This window comes from Schistocerca nitens, chromosome 10 (genome assembly GCF_023898315.1).
Source record: "Schistocerca nitens isolate TAMUIC-IGC-003100 chromosome 10, iqSchNite1.1, whole genome shotgun sequence".
Taxonomy (NCBI): domain Eukaryota; kingdom Metazoa; phylum Arthropoda; class Insecta; order Orthoptera; family Acrididae; genus Schistocerca; species Schistocerca nitens.
In genome coordinates this window covers 201,510,208-201,531,310 of record NC_064623.1, presented here as the reverse complement: position 1 = coordinate 201,531,310, position 21,103 = coordinate 201,510,208, and the positions used below count along the sequence as shown (strand labels likewise).

The following is a 21,103-nucleotide window of genomic DNA, read 5'->3' as shown; positions in this document are numbered from 1 at the left end:
AAGTTTCTTAGGTTAATGACAGCAATTTTACTATGTGATCCAAGGTTGTAAAATTTCAATTTTGCTAAAATAACATACAACCTTGAATGAAAAAATTCCTTGATATCCTTGTGGGGGTATAACCCTTTCACCTTGCCCGTTCGTGTGTTACCTAACAGATAACATCCTGGGTGAGGTTTGTCTATTATAATGAAAGGGCCATCATACAACAACTGCCACTTTTTGTTTAATGCCTTAATTTTAGAGGATTTTGGGTGGGTACGTAATAGTACTTCCTGTCCAATGTTAAATTCTGTAACGTTTCCTATCTTTTTGTTGTTATTACAACCTGCACGAGGTCACTTACCTTGTCCGGTGCTTTCATCTCTTCTTCACATAGATCATCTTCTACGGTAGCATCCTGATCATATCTTAAAAATAATTGTTAAAGATGTAATGTGTGCTTGTTTGTGCCCCCTGTTGTCAAATCGGTCGGCCGGTGGGGGCTCATTGCGACCGATTGTTGTTTACCGGGGGAGACAACGGCGTTGCTTCAGTACTGTCCGTTACCTCTACGAAATGTACTGAGTGGTTATTCTGTCCACAATTTGTTTCCGGACCGCTGCGTGCAACATTTTCTTGCGACAGGCCGTTGCTATTCCTCCTTGGTCTGTCATTTCTATTACCATAACTATTGTAATTTTCATTTGTGTGCCGCCTTTCATAACGCGGACCTGACCAATCATTCACGTGATTTCTATCATTTCCATACCGGCGTGGACCGTAATCTGTACTATACCTTCGGTCTTCACGTCTCTGTGGCGCCAAATTCCTCCGATTTCCGTAATTCCAGGTTCCATTATTTGGCCTTGTCGCATACGGATGCCAACTGTGTGGGTTTTGTCCACTGCCATTAAAATGATATCCGTTACTGTTGTTTTGATTGGTTCCGGAATATTCATTCCGATTACTTGTGCTCGGCTCTTCTTCGCATATTAGATCAATTGAGTCAAGCACGGAAAGAAAGTATTCAAGGCCGTTCTCCGGTATGGTTACCAATTTCTCGCGTAAGTTCGCGGGTAGTCTGTTTTTCAGAATTTTGAGAACATCTACGTGCGGTATTGGATTGTTCCAATAGCGCGTCTTATTCAAATACTTTTCGAAATACTTTCTCAACCCGCCGTTTTTGAGGTTGAACGGTTGTGGGTTGAATACCTCACGTCGCAGTCTTTCTTGGACCCCAGCAGACCAATATTTCTCCAAGAAAGCCCGTTCAAATTGTTCGTAGGTGACGCACTGTTCAGCCAAGTCTGTGGCCCACAAAAGTGCGTCGCCTTGTGTGAAGCCTGCTACATATCTAATCTTCTGTGCCTCAGTCCAGTTTCTTGGTAAGACATTTTTAAATGCTCTTACAAATACGACTGGATGAGTTTTTCTGGATTCTGTGGAGAAAACTGGAAACTGTCTATGTCTCAACAGGCTCTCATCGACTAGAATCATCGAGATGCACGGCGACACGCCTACTGCCTGTTGCAGCACCGAGTTTGGCGAATAGCCATTGTTTGCCTGCGCCGGTGCGTGCACATACGCCGGACTGGGCGCGTGATGTATTGCGTTATTGACATCGTAATCTGGCACGGGCGAATAAGTGTCGTGCTGCCTATTGCTTGACGTAGGCAAGTCATTTGAAACATTCAGTCTACCAGCAATTTCCTTGCGTATTCTGTCCTCGGCTACTTTGATTTCGTTACCTAATTTTTCAAAAAGTTTTGTTCCCCGGTCAGTTATTGATTCATTTACATTACCGGTTTCTAAAGTTTCATTTATTTTGATCATGTCCACGTTGATAGGTCGAGTCTCCTGTTTCAGAAAACCGACTTCTTCGTTAACTTTATTAACCTGGTCCGGTATTTCTTCACATGCGGACTGTACTCTTGTTAAATTTAATTGAATAGCTTGTACGTTTTCATGTATTTCTTTTTGTACGGTTTGTGTTTGATTGTGTGTTTCTACTATTTCTGACAGTTCCTGTTCCTGTTTGTTTGTAAGATCTGAGAATTTCTTTTCTAAATCATTTGCCAATACATTGTATACACTATTGACTGTTTTAATGACTTTGTCTTCGATCTTTTGATCGATTTCATTGGTGAGTTTATTTAAGCGTTGATCGAAATGTCTGTGCATGTTTTCAAATTGCGTATTTACACTTGAAAACTGCTGTTGGAACCCAATTTCCATGTTTGACAATTTTGTGTTTGTCATGTTGTGGCTGATTTCTAGATTCGACAGTTTTGTGTTGGTTGTGTTGCGGCTGATTTCTAGATTCGCCAGTTTCGTGTGCGTTGTGTTGTGACTGATCTCTAAATCCGCCAGTTTTGTGTTCGTTGTGTTGTGACTGATCTTTAAATCAGATAATTGCTCGCTCACGTTTGACATCAGACTATATAGTGCCTCAAGCGTAACTGACGAAGCTTGTGTGTTTGTATTTATGCCATTATTTGTTGCCATTGTTTCTCTGCCACGGTCTGATTGAATCGAAACCGGGCTAGGTTCACTGATTTCACGCGAAATATTTTCATCTGATCTGGTAATCGATGCTTCATCGACTGTGTACAAGGTTTCATTTGCAAGTGGTTCGTTATTGTTAATCCCTGTGGAGTGCAATTGAATTGTATTTACTTCTACATTATGTTGTGCTGAAAAACTAATTGCGTCATCATTTACGTCACTATTGTCAGAATCGGTGACGTGTCCATGAACATTTGTCAAATTAAAATTCTCAGATTCCATTGTGAAGATATTGTTTTTCTGTACTTTACTGAATCTAAATCTTCAAACTCTCTCGCAGTTGAATTAATAAAAATATCTCGCAATTGTTATTTTTAGCGCGTAGGAAATTTACAAGATGGCGCACTACGTCTTCTAATTCTGCGATTGTAGAACATAAAAAAGTAATTATCAAAGTGTAATTGTGTGTTGCCACAAACACTACCAGAATTTTAATATGGAAAGGAAAAGGTTCTGCTTTAAGTGGAGCTATGCCAGGTGCAGCCACTGCATGCATTTGCGCTTTCCTACCTTAATTACAGCTGAGCTGCGTCACTCACGATTACGTTAGGTTTGGAAATCCTTGTCCTTGTTCCTTCTGGTTATTGTGCCATCCGTTTATACAGTTAATATTGTTTCACCTTATTCGTCATTTTCCATGTGCGTCATGTAACAGAGAAACAGTAATTAGTACAAGTACATTTGTAGTAAAACAATGAAGTACTTACTCTTTGATCCACCAGCACCGTCCTGTCACAGTCGCCAGTGTGGCGAAATAAATAAAAAACATTTTACATTTTAAGTTCCACGTCATTGTTGATTTATTCGGAGTTCTCACCTTAGACGTAGAATTAGTCCTCCTGCCACAATATTAATTCATTAGTCGCCATCGATGTCCTTCTCTTTGTTGACCGTGTGTACCATCATGAGACGGCATCGGTTCACTTCACGAAGACGGTGGAAACCAAGGAAAACAATGCTACGTCGCTATAAATAATTTTCGTAACACTTCGATACTTTTCACTATTTTTTATTCACAACACAATAAGACTTGCTGTGCTCGTCGCACAAACCATAATTACTAATTATATGGCTGCCTTTCCGCACAGTCCAAAAATCACGTCCATCCTCCACAAGGCAACAATCGAAAGTGTCCCTTAGCTCCTTGGAGTATGAAACAAAAGAGAATCCAATGTGAACTTTACAAAGATTATAATATACATGCCTCTCAATTTATCTTTCGCGCAGCTTTTAAGATATTGTATGACTCTGCATAGGAATGTGTCATGACATGTGGAAGCACATGAACACAGATCGGAATGCTACCTGATGGAACACAAGATAATGGAAATAAATTTTCAGAGACAGAAAAGTAAGGAAAAGTGCACAAGAAGAGAGGCGTTCCTGAATAGGCGAGAAGAATAGAGCTTCGTTGCAACACACACATTGTACACGGTAACATGCAGCAAATGAAAAAGCTTTCCAGTGAATGCAAGGTAGACATTGTCCTGATCCACTAAAAGATTGGCACTAATATGAGAACTACTGCTGAAGCTTACATTCCTGCAATCTGTATTGTTACAACTGACAAACACTGCTGTAGGCACCATCAGTATAGGCTGCACTTGAAATACCAATATTGTGTGCTGCACTGCTAGGAATACAGTCACAGCACTCCAAAGTAGATAATTGGAGTCGTGCCTGGAACTTGGATTGGGTGGTGCTCCACACTGCAGTGACCTACAAAGGCTGACCATTGGAGGAATGCTTGAAAGTTGTCCAGTGTCACATGGCTCATGGATGGGAACTATGCCGTGGCTGTCACAGGCAAGATCATAGGCATTGAGTTTGGATTTCAGGCTTCTTAACATGGCAGCAACAGACAGCCGTCTGTTGTGTGGTGTAAGGATGGATTTTAAGGCAGCAGTCAGATGGTACATCACCCATTTGCACCTCAATCCTATTGTGTCTCCTATTCCGTCATGTTGTCATAACCATCCGCTTTCCTTCCTGCCCCACTTCTACAAAGAATCCAGCTGAGAAATACCCCACCCATTTGCCACTCATTCTCCTGGCTGCATCTACTCATCAGTAAGTAAAGAAAGGAGAGTTACATTGCACGTCTTTGGTGTGGCAATTTTACTGTGTGAACAGCAAAAATCTTGTAAGCGATAAACATTTTTCCTATAACTTTGTGTTGGGTATACCTGAGAAAAATTCATGATAGTTTGAAATTGTGGGTGAAGCTTTTTGCTAGTCACTATGTTCTCTCTTTGCAAAAGACCGGATTAATATAGTGTGAGTATATGCATGCAGTGAGTGAGGCTGCATATACAGTCTTATTCACTGTTTGTAACTGTAGCACTTGGCACAGTGAGTTAACTCTGTAACATAAGGTTGTGTGTTTTAATAGGCAGATGACTACAGGATTTAAAATTTTAAAATTTGTTCAGTAATGTTTTGAAATGTTGATGGTAAATGTTTGTTTGCCTTGAAGGTCTTCAGATAGCCAGCCTCCAACTGGAGTAAAGTTCTGGCTTTCTTGTGCATAATTGAGTAGATTAGATGCTGATCATTCACTTATCAGTAGGGATTTGAAAAGACTGACATAAATGATTCCATTCTCTTTCATTTTGTTTTGAAATGATCTTATTTTATTTGGTTGCTTTATGTTTGCAGGTAAAATGTTCGTTGCATTGACTGCAAATTTCTTTTTCTGTCAATCAGGACCTCTTCAAGAGGAGCTGTCCCCGATACTGGGGAATAGGGGACAGTCAGGCAGCATCCCTGAGCCTGGCAGAACACATGTGAGTTTCACCAGGAGCAAGAAAGTTAGATTTTGTAGCATATAATTCACATCACATTGCTTCCTGACCTCTTTCCACAAATTTAATCAGCCTAGAGGTTTCAGCCATTACAATACTTCCTCTTTTTGTGTGCTGTCCTGCACACTTCCAACGTACTTAATGAAGTAAACTCCTTTCTGCTCATCCTATTTACCACAACTTCAGTAACATTATGTCCAGCACTCCAGTTGGTTTCCTGACCCCAGAACCTTAGCAACTCCTTCTGCACTGGTAACTGAAATGTTACCTAAAGTCTAAATTCTCTATGAACAATCCCAAATGTTTATCAAAGAATACTGACATACTGCATCTTCATCTAGAAGAGAATCTCTCCTTAATAACTAAAGGCTGTACATAGTATATGGAATCTTAATGACAATCAACTTCTTTTTCATTCTATTGATGTAATGGCAGTACTCACAGTGCTCACAGGTCTAAGGGCACGGCACATAACTGAACCAGATTGAGACGGCATGGAATAAACAACTCAAATCAGCAGATACAGTGAAGCACGATAAAGCAGCTATTGTCCCATCTTGCAGAAATGCTTCATTCACCTGCACCAGATTTCATGCACAAGAGAGGGAGAACTCCAAAAGCATATAAAAGTGTAAATCATTTATTTGAACTTAAAATTAACTTTATGGTAGCCACTGTCATTCATACATACTATACACATTGTGAAATACATAACGTTACCAAAGTAATAGGTTATATGACAGTTTGTGTTATATATACACAGATTACAACCCATGAGCGAACAAAAAATTTTATTAGGTGGAACTAGGCCACCACTTAATTTTACAGAAAGATAAACTTTCTTCAAAACCAAAAGGCGTCTTCTCCTACCAAAATTTTATAACAAGCCAAAGAATATGCCACCTTATTGAATCGAAATTTTAGCAACTGAACTGAATTTACATTCTTTTGTTGGGGTTTTCTCACAATGTTTTCTGGCAGATGACAAGGAAGTACAGGGATGCAGTGTCTGGAATCGGTGGCTGGCATAGTAAAGACGTGGCACCTGGATGTTCTGGCTGCATTGAAGTATATTCCAGGTGGCAGTCTGCGGCAGGTTGAAGGACGCCAGTTTCCCTTTCTTGCGGCTATTTAACCCAGCAGCTCCAGTCTTCCTCTGCTGATTCCAGAGTGATGATTGGCAGCTGTTGGTGATCCCTGACTGGCAGATGGTCATATCATAGTGTGACCATCCGCGCCGGAAAAAGGCTCGTGCACATGCTTAGTTGGCGGCTGATTGAATGTTTGGCGGGAACGCCTGTAGTGCTGGCTGGCGGAAGGTGCCAGCAGTAAGTTGCAGGCGCCACATAACTGTGCTGCAGTAGCCAACTGTTGCGTTTGTGTGCCTGCGCACGTCACGACAGTTAGTATTCATTAAACATGTCAATTTCCACTTACAGTTTACAAAAATATTTATATGTATTGCAATTACACATCAAAGTACTTTGCTAAAATGACAGAAGAGCCACTCCTCTTGATACAATTGTAGCTGGACAAACTTCCTAAAATCTTCTTAAAATTCTTCACTGGTTTTTAAATCAATATCGCACACACTTCATAGACAGGTCTTATTGTCTCTGGGTATCAAGAGTTTCACACACATGTTGCTTAGTAATTCAGTAAAACTGACTTCATGTTTTTAAGCTCATGTATCACAGCTTGTGCAGTGTAATGTAAAAGTAACTTTGTAGCTATGTAATATTCAGATAGGTCTCTGGTACATGAAACAGAATCAAATGATGATTCTTTTGACAATCCGCCAGTTCTTGTACTGACTTCTTTATGCTGACAGGTGTCCCTCCAGCAATGACTCTATGATCAACACAGCTGCTGTCTGTCATAAAAATTACACTGTATAGTATCTGCCACAAGGAGTGCAATTCTAAAGGCAAGGGCTCATTCCACATTAACTTAGATTGCCACAGTCAATGTCAAATATCTTGCATGTGCTCACAATGGGCCTAATTAATCCAAATGAATAAAAATGTGATGAAGTGACAAACAATACAGTGCATTTTATGAAGCTGTAGACATCAGGGGCTGGTTTTACACTGTTCACAAGATGCTGGATGCTAGAGTAAATCTAAAGTTTTAGCATCCTCATTGTTGTCAAGCAGTAGAGGTAATTGTGTTTCTTGCACCACTGAGGGGATATTTTTGAGTAGTCACACTGTTGCTGCACCATTTCTATAGTGAAGATCCACCTTTCATAAATATCCTTGTGAGATCTTGCTGGAGCTTGATTGCTGGCCCTACTGAATCACAACGAAAGATTGTCCACAGAGAAACAATTAGTGATGATGTTTGCTGCTTCAATGTGGTCACTCTCTTTGTGAGCTGGTTGTAACAGACACCATTCTGCAAGAAAGGTTGCACAAGCCGTTTGTCATGTGACTGTCTTCAGTTGGTATTCCTGAAGTGTTGCACATACCACTATTCCACAATATTTGTTGGTAAGCATGATCTTAACCTGCAACCAGAACTTGTCAATATGTCTTCTCTATATCTGCTGTGAAGGCAATGCAGTGCATTCAGAAACACAATATTATGGATTACAATTCCTGTTGAATGATTGGTCCTGTCATTAACAAACTGTTTAGTTACTAATCCATTTTCAATATGGTAGAAAAATCAAACACTACTCTCAGTGAGTAGGCGATCTGCCTTCCTCAGAGACAGTACTACGCACCACGTAACACAAAATGGTATCTGTAATGACTACTGGTTGCTAAGTCTTTGTACTCCCTCATAAACTCGGCATAGCTTTCTTTAAACTTTGGTTGTCTCACAAGTTTCTATTCAGTCTGAGAGAAGCATTTTGCTGCAGTGTGAAAAGAATTGAGTACTGACTCATCTCTTCCCAAAACAGAAGACAAACAATGAACCAGCCTGTGGAATCTATATTTGTGTGTTTTTGCATTGCTGCTCTTCTCATCGTTACAACATGATTTAGTTCTTCTGTCTCCAAGAATCTGTTCAAGGAAGTTTGAGCATCAGTGTAAGTTTTTGCAAAGCATAACATGACTGAACACATTGATGAAATGTGCTCTACCATTTGATATTGCCCTGACATATACTGAAGCACAGGACGGTCACTTCCTATGGAGACAATCCTTGCCTTCTAATAGCAACTTAGATTTGTCTCCAATTACCTAAGTGCTTGGCATTGGAGGGAGACTGCTGTTTGTTCCCAGGTGTGCTGTGCCATGGTGGTACTGTAGTCTTGTGATCTGCAATGATTCACATTTATTTTTGAGGAAAGCACTCTCTCTTCAGATGACAGGGAGCTATTGGGGCTCAGACTGGCTTCTGATTTTGTTCTTAGAGACTGGTCAACTTTTTCTTTCAGGGGCTGAAACATAATCATGTCTTGCAGGGATGCATTTAGTTGTAATGCCACCGGTGCATGCACAATTGCTTGGAGCCTTGTTAAGCAGTGCATGAAATGCACTTGCACATGCCCTTGTCATTGATGGGAGTGCTAAGTTTCTTCCCACGTGTTGATGCAAGAAACCGAGTGTTATTGTATCTGTTGCAAACCATATTAAAGGCCACATTAAAGTAAGTGCTAGTCACTAGAATATGAGCAGTGGCATTGTGAGCTTCACATTACTTAACTAAGCAAATGATAATGCTTAGCAGTGCCCTGTAATTCCTCATTATTTACCACAAGACTCAAAAATGTCATAAAAATGCCTGAACTGCATTACATCATCATTAAATGGTGGCAGTTAAGTGATGGGCAACTTGGTGGTACTTTCGATGTACTCAAGTCAGATGCATTGGCACAACACACTCGCAGCAGTCTCGCGCAACTGAGACCACTCTCATACCATTACATCCTACCCTGGATTTTCATTGTTTGAATGTAGATCTCTAATAAGACCCCGATGGTTCATTGTAATAAGAATAATTATGTTTCTTTTACTGAGGATTTCTTCATATTGTGATCTGCCATAATTAATTGTTGTTTTTGAGACAGCTGACACCTGTGAACACCTCATTAGCAGGTTCGAATGGGTAGATCCACAATATAAACCGTGGTAACAGAACATATCTTTTGGCAGATTGATTAGCTTTTTCTAAATGAATAATATTTAGATAATATTCAAAACGATAAATTACTAGCTTGCAGGACATGGCTGACAATATTTATTTCACTGATATTGCCAAAAAGTTGGCACAAGTTGCAAGTTAAATAAAACATTTATTGGTTAACACTAAAATATATTTAGTGTGGACAAGGTGGATTGCCACTTGACACTTTTTCAGAGACAAAAAGAGTTCAGATTATTGCTGGTGATCATAGTGAGAATGTAACAATAGTTGAATATGGAAATGCTGTAATTGCAGGTATCCCACCTATAATTGTGTTTAGAGGAATGCTGTGTAAAGATGAAAAGCATTAAAAGTTCTTTGATGACACCTGTTTCAAAATAACAGAAAAAGCTCAATGACAGCCAGTGTCCTTGCAAAACCTTCCTACTTCTTAATGGAGCTAAATCACATCAGGATGCATAGTATTGTTGCTGCTGCTTGAGAAAACAAAATATTCTATTGCCTATAAAGGAATTAAATGTGAATGTATGCCAATTGATAAATGTGTTTTCAAAACATGTGAATATTCTGGGAAGTTGCTGACCTAATTCCTGGACATCTGGAGAAGTTGAGAGTTATAGATGTGATATTTGTAAGTGCCTGGCTGAGAGAAATGACACAAATGAGCCTGACTGCTGTTTCGAAGAAACAGAAATGTTTCCTTCCAATCTCTAAGTGATTCACAAGTCTAGATTTGCACCTTCAGTTTTTGCTGAGCATTCTATTGAAACAAATTTCAGCCATGATGCATCAAACTTATCATGTGATGATTCAGCAGTTGACAGTTCTCCCTAAGCTATTGGTCTAATGTAGGGGGTACTCAATAGAATCACTCAGGGAATACTACCAAATTAGTGATATCTTCTTTTTCCTCTTCCCCTTGTTCCCTCCACTATTCCTTCTATTCCTTCCTTCAATAAACAGTCCCTCCTTAAACAATGTCCAATCCAGTTCCATTTTCTCTTTCAGCTGACTTTGAGCATGTTTCTTACTTCTCCAACTCACCTTAATACTTCTTCATTCCTTACTCGGTCCCCCAGTTCACTTTTTCCTTTCTTCTCCATATACAGAACTATAGTGCCTCCAATCTTCTTTCATCTTCCTTCCTCAATGTCCAGGTCTTTGCACCATATAGTGCAATGCTCCAGATGTGACATTTGACAAGTCTTTTCCTCAGATCTTTGTTGAGTGGTCCATAAAGTGATTTGTTTCCTCTTGAATCCTTCTTTTGCCATTGCAATTCTTTTCCTAATTTCTGTTGAGCAATACATATCATCCATTATTACAGTTTCCAAGTAATTGAAGTTATTCAGTTGGTCTATTTCCTCTCCCCCTATTTTCATACAGAGTTTTGTCCCCTTTTCTCCAATTACCATGCTTCTTGTTTTCTTCTTGTTAATATTCATTTGATATTCTTCTAATTATGTGTTTAGATCATATATTATTTGTTCCATCTCTCTTGTACTCTCTGCCATCACAACCATGTCATCTGCAAATCTTATACGTTCCATTCTCTGACCCCCTATTTAAACTCCTCCCCTTCCATCAAAACTTTCACTAATAATTTCCTTCAGGTATATACTGAACAGTGTTTGTGATAAGCAACCACCTAGTCTTACCTCTTCAGAGTTCAATTTCTTCATTCATCACACCTCCTACTTTTACTCTTGCTCTCTGGTTCAAATATAGATTTTAATTAGCCATCTATCCATTCAGTCAGCTCCATGTTTCCTTAAGATTTCCATCAGTTTGTCCCACCTGACAGTGTCAATAGGCTTCTCAAGAGCAATGAATGCAATATACCCCTTCTTTTTCCTCTCCATGTACGTTTTCCCTATCACCTTTAGTAGCCCAATGGCACCTGTAGTCCCCACTCCTCACCTGAAACCAAATTGTTCATCTCCTAGTATGCAATTCAACTGTCCACATAGCTTTGTGCTGAGCATCCTCAGCAAGACTTCCGCTGCATGTGTATCAGCCACACTGTTCTATGTTTCTCACACTTTTTGCTGTTCTTTTTCTTTTCTACAGGTATTAAGATTCTTTCTGTAAAGTCCATTGGTTATTTTCCTGTCATGAATATTTGATTACACAATTCAATCAACTCCCTTTTCCCTTCTTTCTCCAATGAATTTATAGACTCTTAAATCTCACTAGTTAGTATTGCATTTCCTTCGTCATCATCTGCAACTTCATCTTCTTCTTCTATCCCAATGTCTTCTTCACTTGGTCAGCTGTTTACAGCATATAGCCATTTATATATTCTTCCCATCTTATCAAAATTTCTTGGGGTTCACTCACCATTTTACCATCTGCTGCCTCTACTTCCTTCAGTCCATTGTCGTTTCTCTTTTCCCCTGAATGTCAAATCCATTGCTTCTTTGTACATGAAATCATATTTTCCTTCTTTCTCTAATTTCACTGTCTTGTCACACTCTCCTGTCAGCCATTTGTCCTTTGCTTCTTCTGTCTCCCTTCTTAATTCATTATTTAAACTTCTGTAGTTATGCTTCTCTTCTTCTGTGTCTACAGTTTTCCACTTCCTGCAATCACCGATCTTGGTTATCATAACTGGTGTTACCCGTTCTTTATTATTTTCCTCTCCTTGACTCAGTGTTTCCTTAGTTGCATTTTTGATCCAATTTTTAAAATGATCCTGCCTTCCATCTGTGCATTCCATTTCCTGACTTTTCATTATGATTTCACAATATGCATTCTCCAATTTTTCACAATTGCCTTTGTCTTTGTTTCTCAAAGTTAATGTGCTCTCTCTTCTGTCCTTCCCAGGTTCCTTTCAATTAAACTATAACATCAGCTATTACTAATATATGATCTGAATAAGTATCTGCCCCTGGATAGCTTTTGAGACTCTTTAGGCAATTTTGGTGTCTTTGTTGTATCATTATGTAATCAATTTGATATCTTTTGTTGTCAAATCGAGGTATCCAAGTACACTGTCATCTTTTGTGGTTACCAAATAGAGTATTTACAACTACCATGAAATTTTCATTGCAGTATTCCAAAAACATTTGCCTTTTCTCATTTCTTTCACGCAGTCCATATTTTCCCAGAGCTTCTCCTTCTGGTCCTTCACCAACTACCACATTCCAATCACCCATTATAACAATACATGCATTTCTTTTCTCTCTCTGCTAAGTTTTCTATCATCTCACAACATTCTTATACCTCTTCATCTGAATGATTACTTGTTGGCATATAGACCTGGATGATAAGTAAGTCATTCATTTTCTCTCTGTCTCATCATCAATATTCTTCCACTAACATATTTAACCTTGATTACATTGTCCACCACCTGTCAAAATTTCAATCTTATTCATTCCATTTTTATCTTCACCTGAATAGTACAATCAGAAGTCATCACTTCCTAGTTTTCCACAACCACCCCATCTCACCTCACACATACAGAGTATACCCAATTTGTTTCTTGTCACTTCATGTTTGGCGTTTTCTAATTTCCCTTCCTGGAGAAGGCTTAAAACATTCCAACTACCAATCCTCAATAAGTCTTCCTTCTTCTCCTTCCTTCCTTTTCCATTTTCCCAAATCTCTGGACTCCTCATTGTATTCGCCTCCTGGAGAACCGATTGAGGTCTCCTTCCTTCCTTTTCCATTTTCCCAAATCTCTGGACTCCTCATTGTATTCGCCTCCTGGAGAACCGATTGAGGGGAAGCTTTACCTCTGGAATATTTTACAAAGAGATCAAGCCCATGAACATCTGGGGAAGTAATTCCAGTAGTGGTTTCCCATTTCCTTCCACTGTCCTCCATATCCTGTCAGCTTGCTGACCCAGTTCACCACTGGGGTTGGTTACCCAACCATCCACTGGGTTGCTCAGCTTAACAGGACCATGATGTGTAGGTAGGATTGTGGAGAATTAAGATAAGAGAGGCTAAGAGAACTCTCTTGTTGCGTTCTTGTATGTGCTCTCACCCCCATTTTTAACCAGAGTCACAAGGTTGTAGCAGTGATCGGCCCAAGTAATCTCCCAGACCTACCAAAGGACGACAGATAACTTCACTTCACCTGATAATGAGGATGACCTATAAAATAAAGTTGCACATTGCGTTATCAACTTAACCTGGAACTTTCATTTTTCTGCTTGCATAATTATTTTCCTCAGTAAATTCTAACTGAAATTATTATTCTTTAAGTAAGGGCCATGTGATGAATAACTCTGTTATTTGTACCGGAACAACTATGAAGTTCATAATTCACCTTCTCTACCCATCAAAGAGAGAGAGAGAGAAAATGACTGGCTAGTACCGTAGGAGGATTGCCATGAATTTCTAAATTAAAGAGTCAGAATGTACTGGCCTCAAAGTTCCTTGCTGTATAATGTCGAGAGTTACAGACGGGATAGATTGCTGCTCACTGTAAATGTGACACATGACCTACAACAGGAAAGTGGAACACCCTGCACAACATGGAGATAAACATAACATGCCCAATTTCAATGGCTGCTTCACAACCCAGGCAATCTGTGTTGTCGCATACACCACCAGCTTTTCTGAACTCTCGAGACTGGAGTTACCCTTAAAACACATACTCTGCTTCTGAAACCATCCCTGCCTCAACCTACAGTAACCTACTGTCTCCCTTCTTCTGCCAAAATGTCCCCTCTCACCCTCACCCCACTGTTCTATCATCTCCCAATTCACATCCCCACTGTGCACGGCTCTCTGCAAGTGCACCAACCAGTCCCTTCTCCTTTTGTGTGCTCCTTTCCTTTCTGCTCAGTTTTTTCCCTTCCTTTCCTCCCTCCCTCACTCCCACCCTTCCTCCCTCCCACCCAAACTCCCTCCCGATTCTAAACCAGATAGCCTCATCTGCCACCTCTAGTCCCTGCACACTCTGCTAAGTTGCACTGTTTCCTCCTCTTCAACCTGTATGGGATGTCCCTCTACCTGCTCTGCTCCACTATGGATTGTTAGTTCTGTTTAATATATTGGTCTGGCCTGAGCAGCTAGAGATGTGGTGGTGGTGGTGGTGGTGGTGGTGGTGGTGGTGGTGGTGGTGGTGGTGGTGGTGGTGGTGGTGGTGGTGTAGCTTCTTTTTCAGTAGTTGTAGTGGCAATTGCCTGTAACACAAGCTTGTTCTTGTAACATCTGTGAATATGGCCTTGATGTGCTGGTACCATGAACAGCTGAAATCGTGGAGAAACTACAGCCATTCTTTTCTTGTTGCTGTGTAGCTCTTCTGTGTGACTTAACCCATCAAACCCAATTTATTTTTAGTCATTATATATTCTGTATTTTTGGGAAACTGTGTCCTCGCAAAAAGGTACCAGTAACACTTTCTATCATGATGACCTCATTGTTGGGCATGCATGAGATTTGCACACACGAGGGGACCAGAGTAAGTGTTCAAATTCAAAGGAGTGTTTCCGAAGTCACTCGGCAGCAATTCCGGATATGTGGAGTGTCGCATTTACCTGCTGGAATTGCTGAAATCTGTTGGAATGCACAATGGACATGAATGGATGCAAGTGATCAGCCAGGATTCTTAAGTACATGTCACCTGTCTATCACATCTAGACATATTAGGGGTGTCCATCCCTGGTATTTGAGGGGTCAGTTCGACAGAATATCATACTTAATGGCCCAGGTTCGATTCCTGGCTGCGTCGGGGATTTTCTTTTCTAAGGGACTGGATGTTGGGATAGGCTTACATTCATAATTTCATCCCCATCAACACGCAAGTCACCAAAGTGGTGTCAACTCGCAACACTTGCACCAGGCTAACTGTGTACTTGATGGGAGGCACTAGCTACGTGGCATTTCCATATCAGGGGTTCAATATCACTCAAATTGCACATGCCCCACACCGTTACAGAGCTTCCACCTCCTGTCTTGTGAGGTCTATGGATCCGTGAGGTAGTCTCCATACCCATACACTTTCATCCACTTGATACAGCTTGAGATGACTCATCCAACAAGGCAACAAGTTTCCAGTCAAGTCCAAGACCAAGGTTTGAAGTGCAATTACTGATGTAGACATATGATGGATTTTCACTTTTATATAACTTGTTGAACATAAACCAGGATTTACAATATTATTCAGGTCACACATGGTTTGTACTTAACGAGAGTTCTAGCATACTGTATATCATGTGGATGCATGTGCAATTAATTACAAGCAAATTAACAACAGACTAATTGCTCCAAAAAGAAACAATGAGAAAGGGAAGATCAGGAAGATGATGGCGAGGTGAGCAGTCTTGCGATGGACCATCATAGCAACAATGGTTTGGGGCACAGAGGAGTGAAGATGTCATGGGAGGGCTTTGAACACCAGCAAGGCGCTAATTACTAGTGACAAACATAACAAATAAACATAGATGAACAAATACACCATTGGCTGTCATCACTCATGACTTGGGTACAAATCAAACTGCTGATGTCTGCTTCACTGTGATATCCTTTTGGTGCTGATGGTGAATGGATGATTGTAACTGAGGTATTGTCAAAGGTGATTGACTTACATACAACAAATAGCATATTGATCCAGTTTTGATTTTGCACGCATCATGCTAATAATGTTGAAAACAATTAAAGAAATTTTCTTGCCCAAATGGCCTGACCTCTGGTGTAAGCTGTTAAGGATTCGGCAAACATCTGAAGTATGCAGATGAATTGACTTTCGATCAATGCAGGTCATGTATCTGGCACATTAATGAATTTCTAGGTATCCTCCATTCACACAAATACTATTATTTGGTGGGGACAGGTAATGCTAAAGCTATACAAATTCATCTCAAGGTCCCCCTGCAGGTACGGGGGTTAGAATAGGCCCACAGTATTCCTGCCTGTCATAAGAGGTGACTAAAAGGAGTCTCAAATGCTTCAACCTATATGTGATGGTCCCCTCTCGGCTTTGACCTCCATATTTCCAATTCTTCTGAAGAGTGAACCAATTGGGGAAGGGCACCTTACATGGTACATTGTGCCCATTGTGCATAGAGACCTCTAGCCAGCCTTCTCATCGTCGCACTGCCGTTCTGTTCGTTCCCCATCTCTTGGGTGAGGATACATTCCTAGGTGCAATTTCCACCATGCACTGTGCATTGTTGCTTTTTGCGGAGCTGATGACCAAGGACTTCCTTGCACCTAATATCCAGCATAGTATCCAGTCAGTTGTGGTGGAGCTGCCATGTACCCTGTTGGTTGTAGCCCCCTTACAACACAGGGATCACTCTGCTGATGCCTGCGCCAACTCCCCACGTATGCCAAGGAGTAGAGGCCTATCTCCCTGGGGTATCCGGACTCCCGGCAATGGCCATCCTGCCAGGTGGCCCTTGTAGAGGCTGGGTGGTGCCCGTGGGGAGGGCCCTTGGTCGGAGTGGGTGGCATCAGTGCAGATGACCCACAATGAAGCGTGGTACATCATCTCTTGCTGGTGGCCATCTACCAGCAGTCTCTAAGCATTCTTGGGCTCAGTTCAATGCTCAGAAATACAATCCCAAATCATTCCCCTCCCTGGCCACAGTGTGGGAGGAGTGTCTCAGGATGGCAGTGACACTTATTTGCTCTGGTTCCTAGTTTGTACAAGAGCTGAAGTCTTTCATGTCAAAAAAGTCTAAATTCTTCATAGAGTGTTTAGAGGACATGTTTGGGGAGGTGGAGGGCTTGTCTAAAATGCGCTCTTGGTCAGTATTGACAAAAACAATATTCTATGCCCAGTCCTGGAGATTACTTGCTTGTGACAAGTTGGGGGATGTTTCAGTTACCACAACACACCATAAGAGTTTAAATATGGTCCAGGATATTATTTTCCGTAGGGACCACCTTTTTAGTCTAATGACTAGCTGCGCGCCAATTAAGAACATCAAGGTGTTCATTTCATCTGGCACATACATTGGGGTCTGAAGGATAATCAGATTGCTACTGGTGCCTTCATCTTAGCCTTCAAGGGTGATACATGACTGGAAAAGTTCAAGGTGATAGTCTACCACTGTGACATCAAGCCCTATATCCCTCCCCTGACAAAGTGCTTTACGTGCTGCAATGTCGGCCATATGTCTTCCTGCTGTACTTCCAGCCTCACATGTCGAGATAGTGGATACCCATCATATCCCAATACTCCATGTGCCCCACCTCCCATCTGTGTCAACTGCAGAAAGCCTCATTCACCTTGCTCGCCGGACTGCCGGATCTTACAGAAGGAGCAGGAAATCATGGACATAAGACACTGGACCGACTGACTTATACTGGGACTAAGAGGAAATATGAATGACTCCATCCTGTGTGAATGGCATCCTCATATGCCACCACAACCACCACCATGATGGCCCTATCAGCTCAGAGAATTTCAGTCGGCTCACAAAGTCGATCAAGTCCAAACACCCCCTTGACCATGGGGGCACTACCCACCCTGCTGCTCCTGCTCCACCTACTTTGGGAGCAACCATCCCCTCCCCACACACCTATTGGGTATTGGGGATGTCCGTCCCCACTTCTAAGCTAGAGAAATGTCCAACTTGTTCAGCTGCTCTCTTGCAAGGGGTCCCTTGGGTCCTTCCCTTCCCAGGTTTCCACAAGTGGGAAAGATGACACCCGGCAATAGCATAAGTGCCCACAAGCAGCTGGTTGTAGGGCTTTGTGATCCTACTCCATGCTGGAGACTGAATTGGTGAAGCCCTCCCAGCCAGTGAAACCCAAGGGGCAGAGAGAAAAATCCAAGAAGAAGACCTCTAAGATGAAGGAACTTGTGATGGCATCTAGCCCACTGCAACCTACAAGCTCTGCATCTGAGGGCGAGGTAGAGACTCTGGCGAATGCTGCGGACCTAGATCTGGCCTGACTCTGACACAATGGATGTCACTCACACAGGTGCTCAATCGGTGGCAGCAGGTGACCCAGTGGCGTAATCTGCCTCTTCGGTCACTTCACACCTTTCTCAGCCAGGGGCAATGTCAGCTTCCATTGGAACTACAGTGGTTTTTTCCGCCATCTTGCTGAGCTCGGTCAACTTCTCAGCCTTGACCCTTTCCTCTACATTGTTCTTCAGGAATCTTGATTTCTGGTGACTCGTACCCCTGCCCTCCATAGCTACAGGGATTATAATAGGAACAGGGTAGCTTATGAGAGGATACCTGGTGGTGTCTGCATCTATTTCCATCACTCCCTTTACAGTGAGTCTGTAACTCTACAAATGCCTTTAGAGGTTGTCACTGTTCGGGTGTGGATGCCTCTGGCTGTTACTATCTGCAGTCTCTCTCTTCCACCAGATGGTGATGACCTGCAGCATGTCCTGGCTGTACTGATAGTCCAATTGCTGCCATCTTTCTGTTACTTGGCGACTTCAATGCCCATAAACCTCTGTGGGGTGGATCAGTGGCAACAGGCTGAGGCACCATCGTTGAGCAAGTATTGGTACAGCTCGACCTTTCTCTTTTAAATAGTGGTACCTTCACACATTTCAGTGTGGCACATGGCACATAGTCTGCAAACGACCTTACCAGCTGCAGCCCTAGCCTATTACCATCTGTCCCATGGAGTGCGCTTGACAACTTGTGTAGTAGTGACCACTTTCCAATATTTCTGTCACAGCCACAGCATCACTCTTCTGGGCGCCCCTGCAGATGGACTATGAACAAGGCTGACTGGGACCTGTTCACCTCCATTGCCACTATTGAGACTCATTCCAATGACGCCATTGACGCCGTGGTTCACTCGGTCACCACCGGCATCATTACTGCCGCAGAATGTGCCATTCTGTGTTGTTCTGGGGCCCCTTGGTGGAGGTCTGTGCCTTGGTGGTCGCCCGAGATGGCTGAGGGGATTAAAGATCTCAGGCGGGCACTCCAGCATCACAGGTGGCATCCCTCATTAGAACACCTCATCGCCTTTAAACGGCTTTGTGCACAAGCTCACTGCCCCCCCTGCAGGTCCGAGGATTATAGGCCCGAGGTATTCCTGCCTGTCATAAGAGGCGATTAAAAGGAGTCCCTCCCCCTCAAGGGGGTAGTTAGCGCCTGCGTCCGGAGACGGACGGTTCCACGACCTCTATTTGCGGTCATTTTGCTTTTTCACTTCTCGTTTCTTCCTTCCTTTGGTTGGTTCCTTTCTTTGCTCTTCTCTACCTCACTGTCTTCCTTATTATTTCCCTTGCAAAATCTCCTTGCCTTCTCCTTGCCTTCTCCTTGCCTTCTCCTTGCCTTCTCCTTGCCTTCTCCTTGCCTTCTCCTTGCCTTCTCCTTGCCTTCTCCTTGCCTTCTCCTTGCCTTCTCCTTGCCTTCTCCTTGCCTTCTCCTTGCCTTCTCCTTGCCTTCTCCTTGCCTTCTCCTTGCCTTCTCCTTGCCTTCTCCTTGCCTTCTCCTTGCCTTCTCCTTGCCTTCTCCTTGCCTTCTCCTTGCCTTCTCCTTGCCTTCTCCTTGCCTTCTCGTTGCCTTCTCGTTGCCTTCTCGTTGCCTTCTCGTTGCCTTCTCGTTGCCTTCTCGTTGCCTTCTCGTTGCCTTCTCGTTGCCTTCTCGTTGCCTTCTCGTTGCCTTCTCGTTGCCTTCTCGTTGCCTTCTCGTTGCCTTCTCGTTGCCTTCTCGTTGCCTTCTCGTTGCCTTCTCGTTGCCTTCTCGTTGCCTTCTCGTTGCCTTCTCGTTGCCTTCTCGTTGCCTTCTCGTTGCCTTCTCGTTGCCTTCTCGTTGCCTTCTCGTTGCCTTCTCGTTGCCTTCTCGTTGCCTTCTCGTTGCCTTCTCGTTGCCTTCTCGTTGCCTTCTCGTTGCCTTCTCGTTGCCTTCTCGTTGCCTTCTCGTTGCCTTCTCGTTGCCTTCTCGTTGCCTTCTCGTTGCCTTCTCGTTGCCTTCTCGTTGCCTTCTCGTTGCCTTCTCGTTGCCTTCTCGTTGCCTTCTCGTTGCCTTCTCGTTGCCTTCTCGTTGCCTTCTCGTTGCCTTCTCGTTGCCTTCTCGTTGCCTTCTCGTTGCCTTCTCGTTGCCTTCTCGTTGCCTTCTCGTTGCCTTCTCGTTGCCTTCTCGTTGCCTTCTCGTTGCCTTCTCGTTGCCTTCTCGTTGCCTTCTCGTTGCCTTCTCGTTGCCTTCTCGTTGCCTTCTCGTTGCCTTCTCGTTGCCTTCTCGTTGCCTTCTCGTTGCCTTCTCGTTGCCTTCTCGTTGCCTTCTCGTTGCCTTCTCGTTGCCTTCTCGTTGCCTTCTCCTTGCCTTCTCCTTGCCTTCTCCTTGCCTTCTCCTTGGCTTCTCATTGCCTTCTTCTCCTTGGCTTCTCATTGCCTTCTTCTCCTTGGCTTCTCATTGCCTTCTTCTCCTTGGCTTCTCATTGCCTTCTTCTCCTTGGCTTCTCTAGTCTCCGCCTCGGCGTTTGAGACAGTCTCTCTCTCTCTCTCTCTCCCCCCCCTTTTTCCTCCTCTTCCTTCCTCCCTGTGTGCGCCTGAAGGCTGACCCACACGTTCACACGCGTAGCCGGTGACGGGGTAACGCGTAATTCCCCGCCCTGGGTATACATGTAAGGCATGCGCGTACTCCCTGGAAAAGGCCAGGCCCGGGGAGGGGTGATTGCCTGAGCTGATACCTTCTGACCATGCCGATTGGTCCCTCCGTCTGTTTCTCGGGAGGTGTGGCCTGAGGTGTAAACATTCACCTAAGGCGGGA

General features: G+C 42.8%; 1 protein-coding gene across 1 annotated transcript in view; it reads right to left on the bottom strand.

Annotated features, from left to right (window-relative positions):
- The window catches only part of LOC126209997 (axoneme-associated protein mst101(2)-like), a 109,219-nt gene extending 88,497 nt beyond the window's left edge, over positions 1-20,722 (bottom strand). The window contains exon 1 of the mRNA XM_049939105.1: positions 19,645-20,722. Coding sequence (XP_049795062.1) covers positions 19,645-20,722 — 1,078 coding nt within the window. The remainder of the gene's footprint in view (positions 1-19,644) is intronic.
- Between the last annotated feature and the right edge of the window lie 381 nt (positions 20,723-21,103).